The 18167-nt window shown below is 45.0% G+C and overlaps 1 protein-coding gene across 18 annotated transcripts in view; it reads right to left on the minus strand.

Moving 5' to 3' along the window:
* The window catches only part of r3hdm2 (R3H domain containing 2), a 337844-nt gene that overhangs the window by 63653 nt on the left and 256024 nt on the right, over window positions 1-18167 (minus strand). For 7 of the 18 annotated variants that reach the window (XM_078201193.1, XM_078201197.1, XM_078201191.1 and 4 more), the window contains 2 exons: window positions 17743-17844; window positions 5595-5825 (listed from right to left, as the gene is read on the minus strand). In XM_078201193.1, coding sequence (XP_078057319.1) covers window positions 5595-5825; window positions 17743-17844 — 333 coding nt within the window. The remainder of the gene's footprint in view (window positions 1-5594; window positions 5826-17742; window positions 17845-18167) is intronic. The other 11 variants (XM_078201201.1, XM_078201198.1, XM_078201208.1 and 8 more) reach the window with 4 other exon arrangements.

Here is an 18167-nt window from a genome sequence, read left to right on the forward strand (position 1 = left end):
AGGGGATATGGTGACAAGTAGGTGAGTGGGTCGGGGTAGTCAGGTTGGGCGCAGTTGGGTGGCGACAGTTAATTAGGTTGGGGGGGGCGGGGGTTGGGAGTCAGTGGGTCAGGGTGGGAGCTGAGGGCTAGTCAAGTTGAGTCGGGGGCGCTGGTCAGGTCGTGTCGGGGGAGTTGGGGTTTGAGTGGGGTCAGTTGTATATTCAGGAGGTAGACAAGGGGGAGGGATTTTTCTCCCTCTCTGCGGTGGTGGGAGGCAGTGTGCTGCTCGCTGGTGGCGGGACCTCATGGCCCCGTCGTTGTTAATGGGGTTTCCTGTCAAACGTGCCCCTCGCTGCCAGGTAACCTGCAGTGGGGGTGCGCCGCCGACATGATATGCAGCAAGACCTCGGTGTAGCATTTACAGGGTTATATTTTTGGAAGAGACATTAGCATAAAGAACAAAGAATAGTACAGCACAGGAACAGGCCCTTCGGCCCTCCAAGCCCGTGCCGCTCCCTGGTCCAAACTAGACCATTCTTTTGTATCCCTCCATTCATATGGCTATCTAGATAAGTCTTAAACGTTCCCAGTGTGTCCGCCTCCACCACCTTGCCTGGCAGCGCATTCCAGGCCCCCACCACCCTCTGTGTAAAATATGTCCTTCTGATATCTGTGTTAAACCTCCCCCCAAACTAGGGGGTGATTTTGAGGTGATTTTATTCAAATGGTTTCTATGAGGTTTTTGCCTCCAAATTGTGCATCAGAAAATCATAAACCCCTAAATCAGGTCATGCACATTTGTGCTTCTAACATTTAAAATTCTGGGGGTAAGGCATGACTGAGATTTAACCCCATCCCTAACTGCCCTGGAGGTGGTGGTGAGCTATCTTCTTGAACCACTTTAATCCATATGGTGCAGGCACCCACAGTGTTGTTCAGGTGGGATTTTGACCAAGCAATGAAGAAAGAATGGTGATATCTTTCTAAGTCCTGATGGTGTGCAACTGGAGGTGGCAGTGTTCCCATGAGCCTTTTGCCCTACTCCTTCTAGGTGGTAGAGGTCACATGGTTTGCAAGGTATCGTCTAAAATCTTTCCAAAGAGCTTCAACCTGCTCCTGCTGCCTGTGGCGTATACACCAAACTTTATTGCTGTTCTGAAAATGGAACAACTATGAATGAAATATATGATGAGGGATTTTTGTGTTACTTAAAGCCTTTTGCAAAGTCATTTGTAACAAACAGGCACATCATTCTGCAGTTGCACAGTCAAATTGAAAAGTAGGCACTGTATTCCAATCAGTTGATGGAAAGATTTTCAATTTACAACTTGCTATCAGAGTGTGTCAGGTGTAACAAACATTGGCAGGAATATTGTGGCGGAGCAAAAGAGGGCAGTCGGGGTACAAAGAAACAGCATGATATGCAATTCCCCACAGCTACTAGATCAGGTACAACAGTCAGCACCCTGGGTGTGATGAAGGAACATCATTCAAGGAGGCTCAAGGGTCACGGTGAATACTGAAGTAGAAATGCTACCTGATCTATGGGGAAAGTCAGTCATCTGCACTGCACCATCAGCAACAGCAAAGGTCACTGCTGTCATGAACTTTAACCATAGCACCAAAGAATCCAGTGCAGAGGAAGGCCATTCGGCCCAGTGAGTCTGCACCGACTCTCCCAAACAGCATCTTACCCAGGCTCACCACCTTGCCCTATGCCCGTGTACATGGTCAATCCACCTAACCTGCACATCTTTGGATACTAAGGGGTAATTTAGCATGGTAAGAAGTTTAACAACACCAGGTTAAAGTCCAACAGGTTTATTTGGTAGCAAAAGCTACCAAATAAACCTGTTGGACTTTAACCTGGTGTTGTTAAACTTCTTACTGTGTTTACCCCAGTCCAACGCCGGCATCTCCACATCATAATTTAGCATGGCCAATCCACCTAACCTACACATCTTTAGACACTCGGGCAATTCAGCATGGCCAATCCTCCTAACCTACACATCTTTGGACACTAAGGGACAATTTAGCATAGTCAATCCACCTAACCTACACATCTTTGGACACTAAGGGACAATTTAGCATAGTCAATCCACCTAACCTGCATGTCTTTGGAGTGTGGGAGGAAACCAGAGCACCCAGAGGAAACCCACACAGACACGGGGAGAACGTGCAAACTCCACATTAATTGTCACCCAAGGTTGGAATTGAACGTTACTGTCACTGAGGCCTTTCTGACACCCACACGGTGATCTAGGCATTGAGTTACTTTGGCTTGTTATTTTCCCTGAGCCTTCTCATACACTGTTCCGCCACCATGCCCATGTTACTGAGGCTGATACTTTGAGCTGTTTGCTATTCTATCTTTATCTGCACAATGAAGAATTGCAGATTGCAAAATATATCAAAAGTGAATCAACTGAATCATGTGGTGTTACACAGTTTAATGTCCTCATTTAATGCATTATCCTTGTATGTTGTGCAATTTCTAATGTGTATGTATCATTCGAATGAATGGTTTCCCAGTTGTGTGGCACTGGCAGGTGGCTGCATAACTGGTCAGCTACAGGAGGTACAGAAGACCAGTGTCCATGTCTGTGACTAACTCTTTTGAACCTGCATCACTGCCAGGCCCCTCTGACTCTACAGCCACAACTGCAGTCGTGGTTTTACTCTTGCAGAGCAACATGAAGGTTCCAGAATTGTCACCGACCTGAATGCAAAGAATCTCTATAGTCATCTACACATGGCACAGCTGGAGGGCATTTCCTTACGATGCCTGCCCATCTGTCTGTGCATAGGTCAGTGGGCATTTATGGGGTGTATGAGCCCCTCCTTCATGACTGCTTTTAACCAGACTCCAAGCTTATTAAAACTGGCATGATTGCATTTTGGGGCTGATCCGAGAGACATGGGAACATTCATGACAGATGTTTCTATTGTGCATAGATGCAGAGTGATGCCAACAGCATGGGTTCAATTCCCATATTGAGGTTATTCATGAGGGTCCCTCCTGCTCATGCTTTCCCCTCGCCTGAGGCGCTGTGATTCTCAGGTTAAATCACCACCAGTCAGCTCTCCCCCTCAAAGGGGAGAGCAGCTGACGGTGTCTGGGATGATGGTGACTTTACTTTGCTGCATACAAATACAGTGATGCAGATGCAGCTCACGTGCGCCACAACAAACTGAAGTGCAGATGACTATTGTTCGAAGACATCATGCAAGTCGGAGACGGAAGTGCCTGCCTGGATGTTGAACTCACCCAGGCTACTCAGACAATCTCATGTGTTTCTAGTGGTGTACCAGCCCTCTGTGGAAAAGCAGGCCCACTAAGACGTGCACTTCCACGCAATATCCTGGGTCTCTGCCTTGTACCACTTCCCCTCATTAACCTTCCCTCAGCTCTGTGCCTTCCCAATATAACTAGCTACTTCCGCCGTACTGTGCGCTTTTGTGCTGATGTCTAGTTCAAGCAGAGATCTTGACGGGCATTATTTGGTGAGTGCTCTCCAGTTTCAGCTAAGTGGATTCTCCTGTGAAAAGAACACAGGGTACATTAGCTACTTAGTTGGTACTACATGGTCATTATAGTCCTATTATGCATTTGTGTAGAATCAGGGTAATATCTAAATATAGGGTACATACCACAAGATCTGGATTCTCTTTCAATCTCCACAAACCCCATGAATTGCAGCTTGCTCTGCTAAGTAGAACTGCAACAGTTTACTCATGAGGAATGAGATGCTGCTGTCTGGGGCTCTGTTACTTGTTTCAGGTTGCCACCATCGACTATGTGCAAATGTACGTCAAGAGCAATGGGAGTGTGGCAGAAACATGGAAATTCCTTTCAGTTACCTGGCACAGTGCCTCCTTTTTTGTTTCAGCCTTGTGAAGCGCCTTGAAAAACTTTACTACATTAAAGGCATTATATAAATGCAAGTTGTTGTTTGCAACATTGATGCTGTCCTTTGGCCCTTCACCATGGCTTCTCAATTTATATTTATATATATATATAATATATATATATTAATATATATATATATATATATGCATAGGAATCTTTAGGGGCTTGACAGGGTAAACACTGAGAGGATGTTTCCCCTCATGGGAGAGTCTAGGACCAGAGGGCAGAGTCTCAGAATAAAGGGTCACCAATTTAAGACTGAGATGAGGAGGAATTTCAGGATGGCACAGTGGGTTAGCACTGCTGTCTCACAGCGCCAGGGACCCGGGTTCAATTTCAGCCTCGGATGACTGTCTGTGTGGAGTTTGCGCGTTCTCCCCGTGTCTGTGTGGGTTTCCTCCGGGTGCTCCGGTTTCCTCCCACAGTCCAAAGATGTGTAGGTTAGGTGGATTGGCCATGCTAAATTGTCCCCTAGTGTCCAAAAATGTGTAGGTTAGGTGGATTGGCCATGGTAAACTGACCCTTAGTATCCAAAGATTAAAAGGTTAGGGGAATTAGCAGGATAAATATGTGGGGTTACAGGGATGGGGCCTGGGTAAAATACTCTGTCGGAGAGTCAGTGATACTTGATGGACCGAATGTCCTCCTTCTGCACTATAGGGATTCTATGAATTTCTTGTCCCAGAGGGTTGTGAGTCTTTGGAACTCCTTGCCACAGAGAGGTGTGGGGACAGAGTCCCTGTGTATATTGAGGGCTGAGATAGATTTTTGATCAGTAAGGGAATCGAGGGTTACGGGAAAAGGCAAGAAAGTGGATGTGAGGAATGTCGGATCAGCCATGATCCTATTGAATGGCGGAGCAGGCTCGAAGGGCTGAACAGCCTACTCCTGCTCCTATTTTGTATGGTCTTATAAGCTTATTCTACACAGAACCCTTCTATAGAGCACACACACAAATCATCCCAGCATCAGTCCAAAGATGTGAGGCTTAGGAGGATTGGCCATTCTAAATTGCCCCGTAGAGTCAGGGGATTAGCAGGGCAAATACACGGGGTTATGGGAATAGGGCCTGGGTGGGATTGTGGTCGGTGCAGGCTGGATGGGCCCAATGGCCTCCTTCTGTACTGTAGGCAATCTATGATTCTATTTTGGGTTGGATTTAAACCCAGATGTAACTAGTCATGTTATAACCTTAATGTGGAACCCAGTCACCTACTAAGATTGTTAAAAATCTGTGAACAAGTTGAGTTTGGTGGAGGTGGCAAGATGTGAGTGAAAGCACCACAATGAAGTCAGCATATACCCACTGATATCTTTGCAACAACATAGGTCTCAATGTTTAACCCCCCCTCTGCCTCGTGAAAACCAGGAAGGGAAGAAGTTAAAACGAACCAGGGATCTTGTTTTCCCACCTGGTGATGTTCTCTCCAGTCCAGAGGAACTTTAGGCTCATCACAGTAGCACCACTGTAGCCAAGATCAGCACGTGAGGAATGAACCGAGGATCTTCTTGGTCTGTGCAGCTGGGGTACTACCCTGGACAATAGGTTCACTCACAAAGCCACAAGGAAACTCTGCTTAACCTTTACTGATGAGTTTCAGATACAACATTGCAAATCAATTCAGATGGGCGCCCGATAATTTGCTCTCACATTCGGAACAGCGGAAATGTGCGTTGGGGGTGGGGGGGCGGGGAAGAAATACCTGCTGGGGAGACTGTATGTAACCCTGAGGCTGAAGCACCTGCTGAGTTGTGGGATGTCCAGATGCCGAGTAGGGAGGTGCAGACAGAGACTGCCCTGGCGAAGCTATGATGTAGCCAGGCTGCTGGGATATCACTGGGGCTTGAAATACAGCAGAGGTCGTCTCGGCAGCTTCAGTGGAACCTTGACGGCTGAGGCACATCTGCCCGAACTGGTTGCCAAGTTCTTCAGGCTAGTTTGCAGATAGAAATAGAATTAGCCAACCGTCATCTTCACCACTCCAACTACAGATCTGATTAAGCAAGCTCGCAAACACAAACTATTTGCGGATTTATGCTAATCCCCTTAATTTTGCACCCAGCATACACAAATGATGGAGATAAAGTTTGTCATTTACAAAGGATACCTGAATAAAAAAATGTCATGCTAGAGGGATAAACTACGTAATCCTGTTGGTCCTATATTTACATATTCAGTTCAAAAAAACAAATGAAGTTTGTGGTTTAGGTCTATGATTTTTAAGTGCTGGAATAATTCTGCAGAATCAGAGAATTTTTATCATATAGGTCATTCAGTCTATCAATGCCTGGATTTGAAAACCTTTGCCCTTTCCACATGCCCATTTTACATTCTCCATTTAAAATATTTATCCACTTCCCTATTGCAAATTCTGCTTCCATCCAATTTTCTGGTTGGATATTCTGTTTAAACAACTCTGTTTAAAAGAAAAAAAAAGTGTCCTAACTTCTGCCTTGCTCTTTTGCTGATGGTTCATGTACTTTGGTTACTGACTCACCAAATAGCAATTTTTTTGTTTTATCTGATCAAAACCTTCAGAATTTTGAACGTCTGTATCAGCTCTCCTCTTTGCCTTAGCTGTTCTACTGAAAAGTACAGATAAGCCTTCCAGTATCTCTCCTCCATTTTGTGCATGTGCCCTCTTCCTCCCAAAATGTCCACACTCAAACTTGAATGTTGCAAGTACTGATGTCTTAGTTGACTCTGCAAATGTGTCTTGTATGTTGGGTAACCAAGATGCAGATGCTTTACGCAGAACTCCCCGTTAACGTGCGAACATGAAAGAAGTGCGGAAGCAACGTTTTTCATATTGCTTGGAAAAAGCCCTGCACGATTAGTTACCCAACATACAAATTCAACGGTATTCTGAAAAATTATCTACATACTTCACACAATATTGGAGTAAAAACTCAGCTTGATAGGCTGTAGGGAAATAATGTGCAGACAACGCATGAAAATGTGGCACAACAGTGGGGATGCACATGCCTTCCACTTGTAGTACTAACATTATTCCACTGATTGATTCAAAGGACAAGGAGGGACCAACAAGGAACTGGATGCTAGCACCCTTGGCTTGCTGAAATATAAGACTGGCAAGTGTTATTAGACAACAGCAGCTTATATTTACACAGACCTGTAATTTAGAGAAACATTCCAAGTTCAAGCTGAGGAAGTGGTGGAGCAGATTGACAGCTGCAGTAGTTTACTTCTCAATGATGGAAAACGTTACAAGAGACTATATTCTGATATGTTACTGTTGCAAAGTTGAGTTTAAAATGTTAGAATTTGGCGTTTGTGAAATTGTAAAATGCTAGAATGGAAAGCAGCGTTTTTGCATGCGGTGCCAGTACACAGACTGACATTGCATCAAAGGCCAAACAGTCGTGTTGCCAAGACAACAGGCTCATTCAAATTTTAGCTAATCATTTTAAATTAGGCACTTAGCTACCAGTAACCTATTAGCTTTGAAATTGATGTTTTGGTAACCTGAGAACCAATCCTAGGGTGGAAAATATTGAGATGTCATCAGGGGTAGAAGAGATGGGGGGCAGTGAGACAAACAGGAGAGCACCTGCTACCGTTCATAGCTCTGAGAGAGAGGACTGCTAGCTCTCATGGCCTCATTTATGTCTTAAAAGAAAGCCTCATCTTGATAGTGAAGATAGCAAAGAAGACTGAATATTACAAACCTGGTTGTAACTTTGAGAGTGACTAAATTCTACTGTGTTAATGAGTGGGAATTGTATTCATCGGAACACCATTCTATTAGAATCATGTTTTATCCGGTTTATTAATAGTTTAGTTAACCTGATCACTGTTAGTTAGATAAATAAAGTGTTTTTGTTGATTTTAAAGAGAGAGTCTCAGGAAGTTATTTTGATTTAACCACTAAAAGTTGCTGAAAAGCAGATCATACCACTTCACACTCACTTTTAACAGATTATAGGGAGAGGTACTCCTCTTTGAGTGGCTAGGTGTTAGTTCTCAGGGAGGGGATCAATCCCCGCTTTATAACATTACTCTCCTGTGACCACTACACAAGGTGCAAAGTCTCGGTGATTTGTATTGCTTTGGAAATGCGAACTCTGCTATGGAGACCACTAGATAGGCAGCACCAATCTCAGTCAGGATCAAGCCCAAGACGGGGTGACAATGCCTTCTCTTGTCAGCTTGGATCTTGTTTGTCTCTCTTGTGGAGACCTCAAGTTGGATTCAATTGGAAATTGGTTTTTGGAGCAAGCAAGATGGATTTGGCTTTGCCTGGTCCACTCTGAGCATTGGCTTTGTAAGTAAGAATGGAACCACAAAGACGGCTACTGTCCAATAACTTAGAATGGAATTCATGGCCCTTCCCCCATCAGATCTCCATAGTGATAACAAGCATCCACTGGGTAGTTGGAAGTAATGCCAAGAATATTAGTTTAGTGTATTTATTTGTGTCACAGATAGGTTTACGTTAACACTGCAATGAAGTTACTGTGAAAATCCCCTAGTCGCCACACTCTGGTGCCTGTTCGGGTACACTGAGGGAGAATTTAGCATGGCCAATCCACCTAACCAGCACATCTTTCAGATTGTGGGAGGAAACCCACGCAGACACGGGGAGAACATGCAGACTCCGCACAGACAGTGACCCAAGCCGGGAATCGAACCCGGATCCCTGGCGCTGTGAGGCAACAGTGCTAACAGCTGTGCCGCCCCTATTAGATCTCATCGGGGACTTTCAATAATTGCTTTTAAAACAAATAAGTGTACTGAGCAGTTGAGCCGACTGCAGCTGGAGGTGTTACATGCTGATATTTAATTCAGCCATGGGCAGACTCTTTGCTAGCGATGGGGAGTTTGCTAATCCTGCACAGTCGAATTTAGGGTTATATGCCAACAATTTGCACATTGCCCTAAAACTGTTGTGATCATGCGTCACAGCAAAATGATAATGAGGAACTTCAGGCATGTTGTCTGGTGTGATGGGAGAGATTTGGAAAAAGGCCTCTACTCCAGGGTTAGGTACGGTTAGGCTTTGTACAATATCTCTGTATTTACAGCTTTGGTCCAGTCATGCATCATTATCAGTTCATCGTCATCTTCCTTCTCCCTGTGTCCATCATGTCCCCTTTCCCCTTCCAACAACCCCTCCGGGGGAATTCTGCTCCGGCATGTCCAGACGTTCAGAGGTGGAGCCCTGGGTCTCCACTGGCTGAAGAGTTCTGCTTTGTATTGTTGGAGAAGGGATCAACCCTATTGGTGATTCTGCCAAGTCTGAATCCGTCTCATTGAAGAGATAATTTATTGGATGCTAGTCAGGGTAAACACCCTAATTCCCATGTTTATAAAGGAGATTGATATCCTGTTTTATGCTAAGATACAATAGATTAGACTATCCCTGTAGGAAAACAATATGAAGTATATGGAGCAGAATTCTCGAGCAGAAACATTCCTCTCTGAAGGGAACATCTGCCACGAGGAACCCTCAGTTTACATGAAATTCAGTGCTGGTCATTGCAACTGATGCTATTGTGCCAATATTCATTTGGTAATGGTAGTGGGAAATTACTGCAAATAAGTCTCAGAAAAACACCTTCAGTGCCAGATGGTTCCAGAGACTACTTGCTGTCACCTGAACCTGGCCAATATCTGATATTATTTTATATATTTGTCACAAGTAGGCTTACATTAACGCTGCAATGAAGTTACTGTGAAAATCCCCTAGTTGCCACACTCCGGCACCTGTTCGGGTACACTGAGGGGGAATTTAGCATGGCCGATCCACCTAACCAGCACATCATTAACTAATGATGTTGAATTCATGCCATCAGTTAGTGCTGGTACATGGGCGGTGACATCCAACCGGTAACAACTGCATTTCTTAGGCTTACTGTACTCAACTTGTTCCAAATAATATGGAAAACAGTGTAGCCATTCCTTCGGTGCATTATATGAATGGGCCACAACATGCTCTACATTGTGCTTAGTTGACAACCAAATTAGATATTTTATTGTACCATATATAAAGGAATAAAAATTTGTCTTGGGTAATAGCACATGGTGGAAATTATTGAGTCAGATGCTCATTATATGCCCCATCCAAGAATCAGTTCCATTGACATAAATGGAACAAAATATTAGTTGGGGTGTAAAACAGGCAGTCAGAACAATACCACCAACATAAGATGAATTCATTTAGTGGGCAATGATGCGGACAGAAAATCTGAGAAATACTCAGCAAGTCTGGCAGTCTCTGTGGTGGGAGAAACTAGCGAGTGTTTTTCTTCTTAAAATGGCACCAACTCGAAGTGTTGCCGCTGTTTCTCTCTCTCCATAGATGCTGATGCACATTTCCAGCATTTTCTGATTCGATTTCAGGTTTCCAGGATGTGGAGTATTTTGCTCTTACAATGGTGCAGACGTGTTAATGCTAACTACAGAAGCTTCGTTCGCAGGCAATGTCTTGCATAGGTCAGTGCTGAAGCGTGTTCGACATGACCACAGCTAACTGAAACTCAAGTGCTGGATGTAAAATTCCAATCTGTACCAAAGTCTTTGTGTATCTGCTTTACTTTATTTGGATGACAGTGATGGCGATAATTGTGAACCAATTAAGATATTTGCTATAACATTGGTTTGTTATTTTATTCCAGGAGCGAGCCTATTGAAATGAACCAGTTGACATGGTCATTACGTACTGGGTGGAAGAGTCCATTCAGTACTTATTCTTGGCCGGTGTGAGAACATAAATACTTGTGCTCTAACTTCTGTTGAATCAAACCCAACTCCATCAAGAGACTTTACCTCAATCTTTGACTGTCCGAATCAATCTGCAGAGACCCTTTACCTGGGCAGAAATGAACTGAGGCTATGAAGCAGGACCTGGGTCCTTTAATGATGCAGGAATAGGAGACCACTTCCAGCACTGGCAATGCCATGACAACATCTTCAAATCCATGTTCAGCGGATGGCTTTTTTGTTTAAGATTCTAAAGATGTGCGGGTTAGGTGGATTGGCTATGCTAAATTGTCCCTTAGTGTCCGAAGATGTGCAGGTTAGGTGGATTGGCTATGCTAAATTGTCCCTTAGTGTCCAAAGATGTGCGGGTTAGGTGGATTGGCTATGCTAAATTGTCCCTTAGTGTCCAAAGATGTGCGGGTTAGGTGGATTGGCTATGCTAAATTGTCCCTTAGTGTCCAAAGATGCGGAGGTTAGGTGGATTGGCCATGCTAAATTGCCCCTTAGTGTCCAAAGATGTGGTTAGGTGGATTGGCCTTGCTAAATTGCCCCTTAGTGTCAGGGGGTTAGCAGGGTAAATACATGAGGTTATGGGGATAGGGCCTGGGTGGCATTGTGATCAGTGCAGGCTCAATAGGCCAAATGGCCTCTTTCTGCACTGTAGGGATTCTACGATTCTAGCAAACTAGATTATACTAGTGCATTGAGAGCGTGTGGAATGAAGTATGACTTTAACAGGCAGCGAGAGGTTGTGATAAGGAATGATCCACACTTGAAACACATCACATTCTGCAACAATTCACCATGATACAGCTCCCCTCAATCTGGATCATGGAAAATCTGCTGCAGCAACAGATAATCAATCTGATCGGTTTTGCAATTAGAACACTGTTTAATAAATTGGCTAAGAGCTGTGAAGAAGCTCTCCCAAAGGCTCACCAAGTCTATTTCATAAGCAGTACAATCATATCGAGTGGGAAGTTGCCAGGTTTCTATCCTTGTCTATGCCGAGTTAACTGATCATAGTCGGGGTGGAGATAGAATCATTAGAATTGACTTCTGAACCTCAAGATAGAAGAAGAAACAGCATCCATGATTCCTGCTCCGAGTCTAGGGAGTCTGGCTAGAAGTGCACGTGTGGACATTGGCTGAGGATGGGATTGACATACGCTCCCACAGAATGACTTTTATTTTCTGAGTGTCACAGCCATTCTACTAATGGATATGTCATGCAGTGTAGGAACTACAAAGAAATACTGGATCATAAATTCTGTTATAGCTCCAAGACCACCTTGTCTCCCCAAAATGTGTTTGCTGACTGCAATTTTCAGATTTGAAGCTACATTTATTAATGGATGTCAATGTTCGCCACTCATTCAGTTTTAAGTATACAGCTCATTTCTGATAAATAAATGTTTCAGGAACTATCAATTATGCTTCTGAATCTGGTCAAGGGGATATAATCGCACTGAACATTTTGTCCAGTAAGTTACGTAAAGGCTGCGGGGCAGAATTTTCCTGTTCCGCCCGCCACGGGAATCGGAGCCGTTGACATTGGGCAGGTTTTTCCGGTTTCAGGGGAGCATGGCCGGAAAATCCCACCCTGCAATACCAGTCCCAGCACTGTGAAATTTGACCCCAAAATTTATCATTGGCACAAGGTTCATAGGATGCACCCCTCCCATGTAGAGTCAGGGGTGGCGAACCCAGTCACACAGCTCGTTGAGCAAGTGAGTGCATCAAACGGAAGTTAAAGCTGTACTCTTTATGAAGTGCCTGCTAACAGCAGCTACATACTCTGGCAAGAGGCAGATTGCAGCACTTGACCATCTGGAAACTGTATTCTCATTGGAAACACAGTAGCGAACACTTTAAAGAACGATTTCTTTGCTTACCAAGGTTTGGGATATTAGTAATGGGGTGGACCAAGTTCATTTTAGTATGGTTAGATGCAGAAGAAATCTTCCTCAACTTTGCTCCCGTATTATCCCTTAGCTCCAATCTCAGAACAGCCGAGTGAGGTCTATTCTAATCCCCCGACCAGACACATTATGATAGCTAAGAGCAAGATTGCAGACAACGAGGGGTGATTCGTGCTGTGGAAATTGTGAAGACTGCCAAAACCCATTTCACATGAGACTTATTCCTGCACCCATTCTGCTTGAAGCCCCAGCTTCCAAAGATGATTTCTACTGCAACAAGAACTGAGTGAGTGCCCTTTTTGTTAATTAATATTAGCCGATGAGAAATGATGGAAGTAAATGGGCGGCACGGTAGCACAGTGGTTAGCACTGCTGCTTCACAGCGCCAGGGACCGGGGTTCGATTCCCGGCTTGGGTCACTGTCTGTGTGGAGTTTGCACATTCTCCTCGTGTCTGCATGGGTTTCCTCCGGGTGCTCCGGTTTCCTCCCACAGATGTGCAGGTTAGGTTGATTGGCCATGCTAAAATTGCCCCTTAGTGTCCTGAGATGTGTAGGTTAGAGGGATTAGCGGGTAAATATGTAGGGATATGGGGGTAGGGCCTGGGTGGGATTGTGGTCGGTGCAGACTCGATGGGCCGAATGGCCTCCTTCTGCACTGTAGGGTTTCTATGATTCTACGGTGGCTTTCTAAGTGAAAACTATGCACAACCTTGCACACAAGCATGGGAAATTCATTTGGCTGACAGACAGAAGGCAGAGAATGGGAATAACTGGTGACTAGTGGTGTTCCACAGGGGTCAGTGCTGGGACTGCAACTTTTCACTCCATACATTAATGATCTGGAAGATGGGACTAAGGGCATGGTTGGTAAATTCGCGGATGATACAAAGATACGTAGAGGCATGGGCAGTGTTGAGGAAATGGGGAGGCTGCAGAAGGACTTGGACAGGCTCGGAGAGTGGGCAAAGAAGTGGCGGATGGAATACAATGTGGCAAAGTGAGGTTATGCACTTTGGGAGGAAGAGAGGCGTAGACTATTTTCTAAATGGGGAAAGGCTTTGGAAATCTGAAGCATAAAGGGACTTGGGAGTCCTGGTTCAGGACTCTCTTAAGGTTAACATTCAAGTTCAGTTGGCAGTTGGGAAGGCAAATGCAATGTTAGCATTCATGTCAAGAGGGCTAGAATACAAGAGCAGGGATGTACTTCTGAGGCTGTATAAGGCTCTGGTCAGACCCCATTTGGAGTATTGTGAGCAGTTTTGGGCCCTGTATCTAAGGAAGAACGTGCTGGCCTTGGAGGGGGTCCAGAGGAGGTTCACAAGAAATGATGCCTGGAATAAAGAGCTTGTTGTATGAGGAACGGTTGAGGACTCTGGGTGTGTACTCGGAGTTTAGAAGGATGAGGGGGGATCTTATTGAAACTTACAGAATACTGCGAGGCCTGGATAGAGTGGACGTGAAGAGGATGTTTCCACTAGTAGGAAAAACTAGAACCAGAGGGCACAACCTCAGACTAAAGGGACGATCCTTTAAAACAGAGATGAGGAGGAATTTCTTCAGCCAGAGAGTGGTGAATCTGTGGAACTCTTTGCCCGCAGAAGGCTGTGGAGGCCGGGTCATTGAGTGTCTTTAAGACAGAGTTAGATAGGTTCTTGATTAATAAGGGGATCAGGGATTATGTGGAAAAGGCAGGAGAATGGGGATGAGAAACATATCAGCCATGATTGAATGGGGGAGCAGACTCGATGGGCCGAGTGGCCTAACTCTGCTCCTGTGTCTTACGGTCTTATCACTAGTTTCCTTTTCTTTGTTACAATGAGGAATGTTAGTGCTGCAGCCAGCTCCTTGTGCCACCATCAAGCATTCCCCTGAGGAACAGCTAGCTGAGTACCAGCTTCAAAAGAGCATCCTCCTCTGCACTATTTTTTTAAAATAACCGTCCTCCTGCCAGCGTAAAGCTGCAATTTAGTACCAAATCACATATGCTTCATGTGTGTCAGCAGGATTGACATTTCCCAAACTCACTTTGCATTGGACTCTTGCAGCTAATACTTTCCTCCCAACCGTTCAGGCTGGATTGGAACCCTGATCCCAACCGTAAGGTTGAGGCCAATACCTAATCGTGCTCCCCTTTCCAGTCTCCCAATACCGAACCTACCTTGGGCTCATCTTCCAAAACAGAAACCTCTGTAATCATCATGCGCCTGCAAGTACTTTGTCAGGTTTACTTTTACTCGTCCGACAACCTGGAAAGCACTTTGGTGACTGAATGAGACCGCATTAAACAAACAGCACTGCCATCACCAGCCCAACTTTATGTGGGTCACCCGATTACAATTTACTGAATTCAGGGCACAAGCAGAGCAAGCCAGTGTGAAACATAGCTAATTTGGGATGTGTCAATAATGCACAGGTAACGTTTTCCTTCTTGAGTAGCTTCTGCCTGTCCTATTGCTGATCAGTCTGCCAAGTATAAATTTATAAACTGTTCATTTTCACCTGAATGCCATGCTGCATCTCCAGGGTCCTACAGCGTGCTTACACACTTCCCCCACTATGATTAGCAAATTATTGGAGGCATGGTTCTGAAAAATGTCCACGACCACTTTGGTTGCTTGAATCACTGAGTCTGCTTAAATGTTTTGCATGCAACTTTATTCTGAAAATGCATTTTTTGTTAACGTGTTTGAGATCAATAACTCTGAGGAACTGACAAATCCTGTCAATTACTGTTAGAAAGGCTGATGAGAAAGCCACGTAGAAGGCAGCCATACAGAACTCTACTTTTTAAAAAAAGTTTATTTATTAGTGTCACAAGTAGGCTTACATTAACACTGCAATGAAGTTACTGTGAAAATCCCCCAGTCGCCACACTCCTGTTCGGGTACACTGAGGGAGAATTTAGCACGGCCAATCCACCTAACCTGCACATCTTTGGACACTAAGGGGCAATTTAGCACGGCCAATCCCCCTAACCTGCACATCTTTGGACACTAAGGGGCATTTTGGAATGGCCAATCCACCCTAACCTGCACATCTTTGGACACTAAGGGGCAATTTAGCATGGCCAATCCACCTAACCTGCACATCTTTGGACACTAAGGGACAATTTAGCATGGCCAATCCACCTAACCTGCACATCGTTGGACACCAAGGGACAATTTAGCATGGCCAATCCACCTAACCTACACATCTTTGGACGCTAAGGGACAATTTAGCATGGCCAATCCACCTAACCTACACATCTTTGAACACTAAGGGGCAATTTAGCATGGCCAATCCACCTAACCTACACATCTTTGGACACTAAGGGGCAATTTAGCATGGCCAATCCACCTAACCTGCACATCTTTGGACACTAAGGGACAATTTAGCATGGCCAATCCACCTAACCTGCACGTCTTTCGGAGTGTGGGAGGAAACCAGAGCACCCGGAGGAAACCCACACAGACATAGGGAGAACGTGCAGACTCCGCACAGACAGTGACTCAAGGCAGGAATTGAACCCGGGTCCCTAGCGCTGTGAAGCAGCAGTGTTAATCACTGCGCCACCCTGCCACTACTCCCCTTCTCTTCCCGCTTTTGAGGAGCTGTCCCATGTGAAGTTACAGTTCAAGACCTCACACAAGTGGCGATCTTTATGTAAGACTGTACAGTTAATGTTGGAAATGGAGTGGCAGGTGAGTGTGGGGAAACAGATGCACCCAATCTTTATCCTCACTGAACATCCACACACTTTTCAAGGAGTCATTGGATTATGAATCCAGGGTAGGAACCCAGGTTGAGTTTCCTCCCCCTTTGCAAGCTTGGGGGTGTTGAAGGTCTTAGTACCCACACAGCTGCCCCTTTTGAGATCAGTTAATGCAGCTCAGAGCGAGAATTGAACCCAAAACCTTCCTGGTCTGTGTGGCTCAGTACAATAGTGGAAAGTGTATTTACATCCACTATGTCAGTGGGATATACGGTTAACTGAGCATGTCTGTGAATTATAAATTATTGGTACGCTCATTTCCATGGTGCAGATTGTTGCTTTCCAGTGACTTTTATTGATGTGAAGCTTACAATGCCAATGACTTGAATGACAGATGATTAATGGAGGTTTAGTTTTGAGGCAGATGGAGGAAGGAGGAGTGAAAGAAGCATAGCAAGGTCCCTCGGCCACACTTTAATAGTGTATCTCAGTGGGCAAACATCCTGTTCGGCACTTTGTACAGGCAGATGGTAGTTGAATTTTCACGAGTGTGTTCAGGGCAGAAACTGATTCAGCTGTAGAGGCAATTTGCATGGGAACAACAGCTGAAAATCGTGATACCATGGACAAGACTCAACATTCCTACATCCCTGTCATTCCAAGCAGATGTCAGGAACTGCTATATCATAGAATCATAGAAACCCTACAGTGCAGAAGGAGGCCATTCGGCCCATCGAGTCTGCACCGACCACAATCCCACCCAGGCCCTACCCCCACATATTTACCCGCTAATCCCTCTAACCTACACATCCCAGGACTCTAAGGGGCAATTTTTAACCTGGCCAATCAACCTAACCCGCACATCTTTGGACTGTGGGAGGAAACCGGAGCACCCGGAGGAAACCCACGCAGACACGAGGAGAATGTGCAAACTCCACACAGACAGTGACCCGAGCCGGGAATCGAACCCGGGACCCTGGAGCTGTGAAGCAGCAGTGCTAACCACTGTGCTACCGTGCCGCAAAATATGTTCCTCAAACACTCCCCTGTGGTCCAATAGTACCCTTTATATATCCAACCTTAATACTACTTAGAGTCATAGAGGTTTACAGCATGGAAACAGGCCCTTCGGCCCAACTTGTCCATGCCGCCCCGTTTTTAACCATTAAGCTAGTCCCAATTGCCCACATTTGGCCCATATCCCTCTATACCCATCTTACCCATGTAACTGTCTGAATGCTTTTTAAAAGACAAAATTGTACCCATCTCTACTACTACCCCTGGCAGCTTGTTCAAGACAAAAAATTGCCTCTCTGGACCCTTTTGTATCTCTCCTCTCTCACCTTAAACCTATGCCCTCGAGTTTTAGACTCTCCTACCTTTGGGAAAAGATGTTGACTATCTAGTTGATCTATGCCCCTTCTGTAAAAGACTCGAGGGGAGCATGGGCACACATGCAAAACTATTGACATACACAGGCAGAACTAAACATACAGAACATGATAACATGTACCATAGTGTATTGCTGGGGAGGCGAGACTGGCAGGAGAACTTGGGGACAAGAGGTCGCAGAATACTGGATAGGCTGTGCAGAGGGCTGCAGAGATGGCAAGGGCTAAGATAGTCAATAACACAGAGAAAGTATTGGAAAAAAGAAACATAGGGTTAATGTCATCATCATCACTGCACAATAAACAAAAAAAACTTTAGACAGACATTCTACAGCAAGTTTGAGATTTGTCAAACCAACATTTGCTTTTCCCTTTGCATGGAGGGTATAAATTGCCTCTTTCACCCTTTCCCCCCCATCTTTCTGGGCCATGCACATCTTGCATTCAGGAGGATAAGCAGGCAATCTGCTCTCATATCTCTGCCAATGGCATTCTCCAACCAGCTGCTAGACAATGAGTGACATCGTTCTGTAATTCAGATTTCCCC

Source organism: Mustelus asterias, chromosome X (genome assembly GCF_964213995.1).
Source record: "Mustelus asterias chromosome X, sMusAst1.hap1.1, whole genome shotgun sequence".
Classification (NCBI taxonomy): Eukaryota; Metazoa; Chordata; class Chondrichthyes; order Carcharhiniformes; family Triakidae; genus Mustelus; species Mustelus asterias.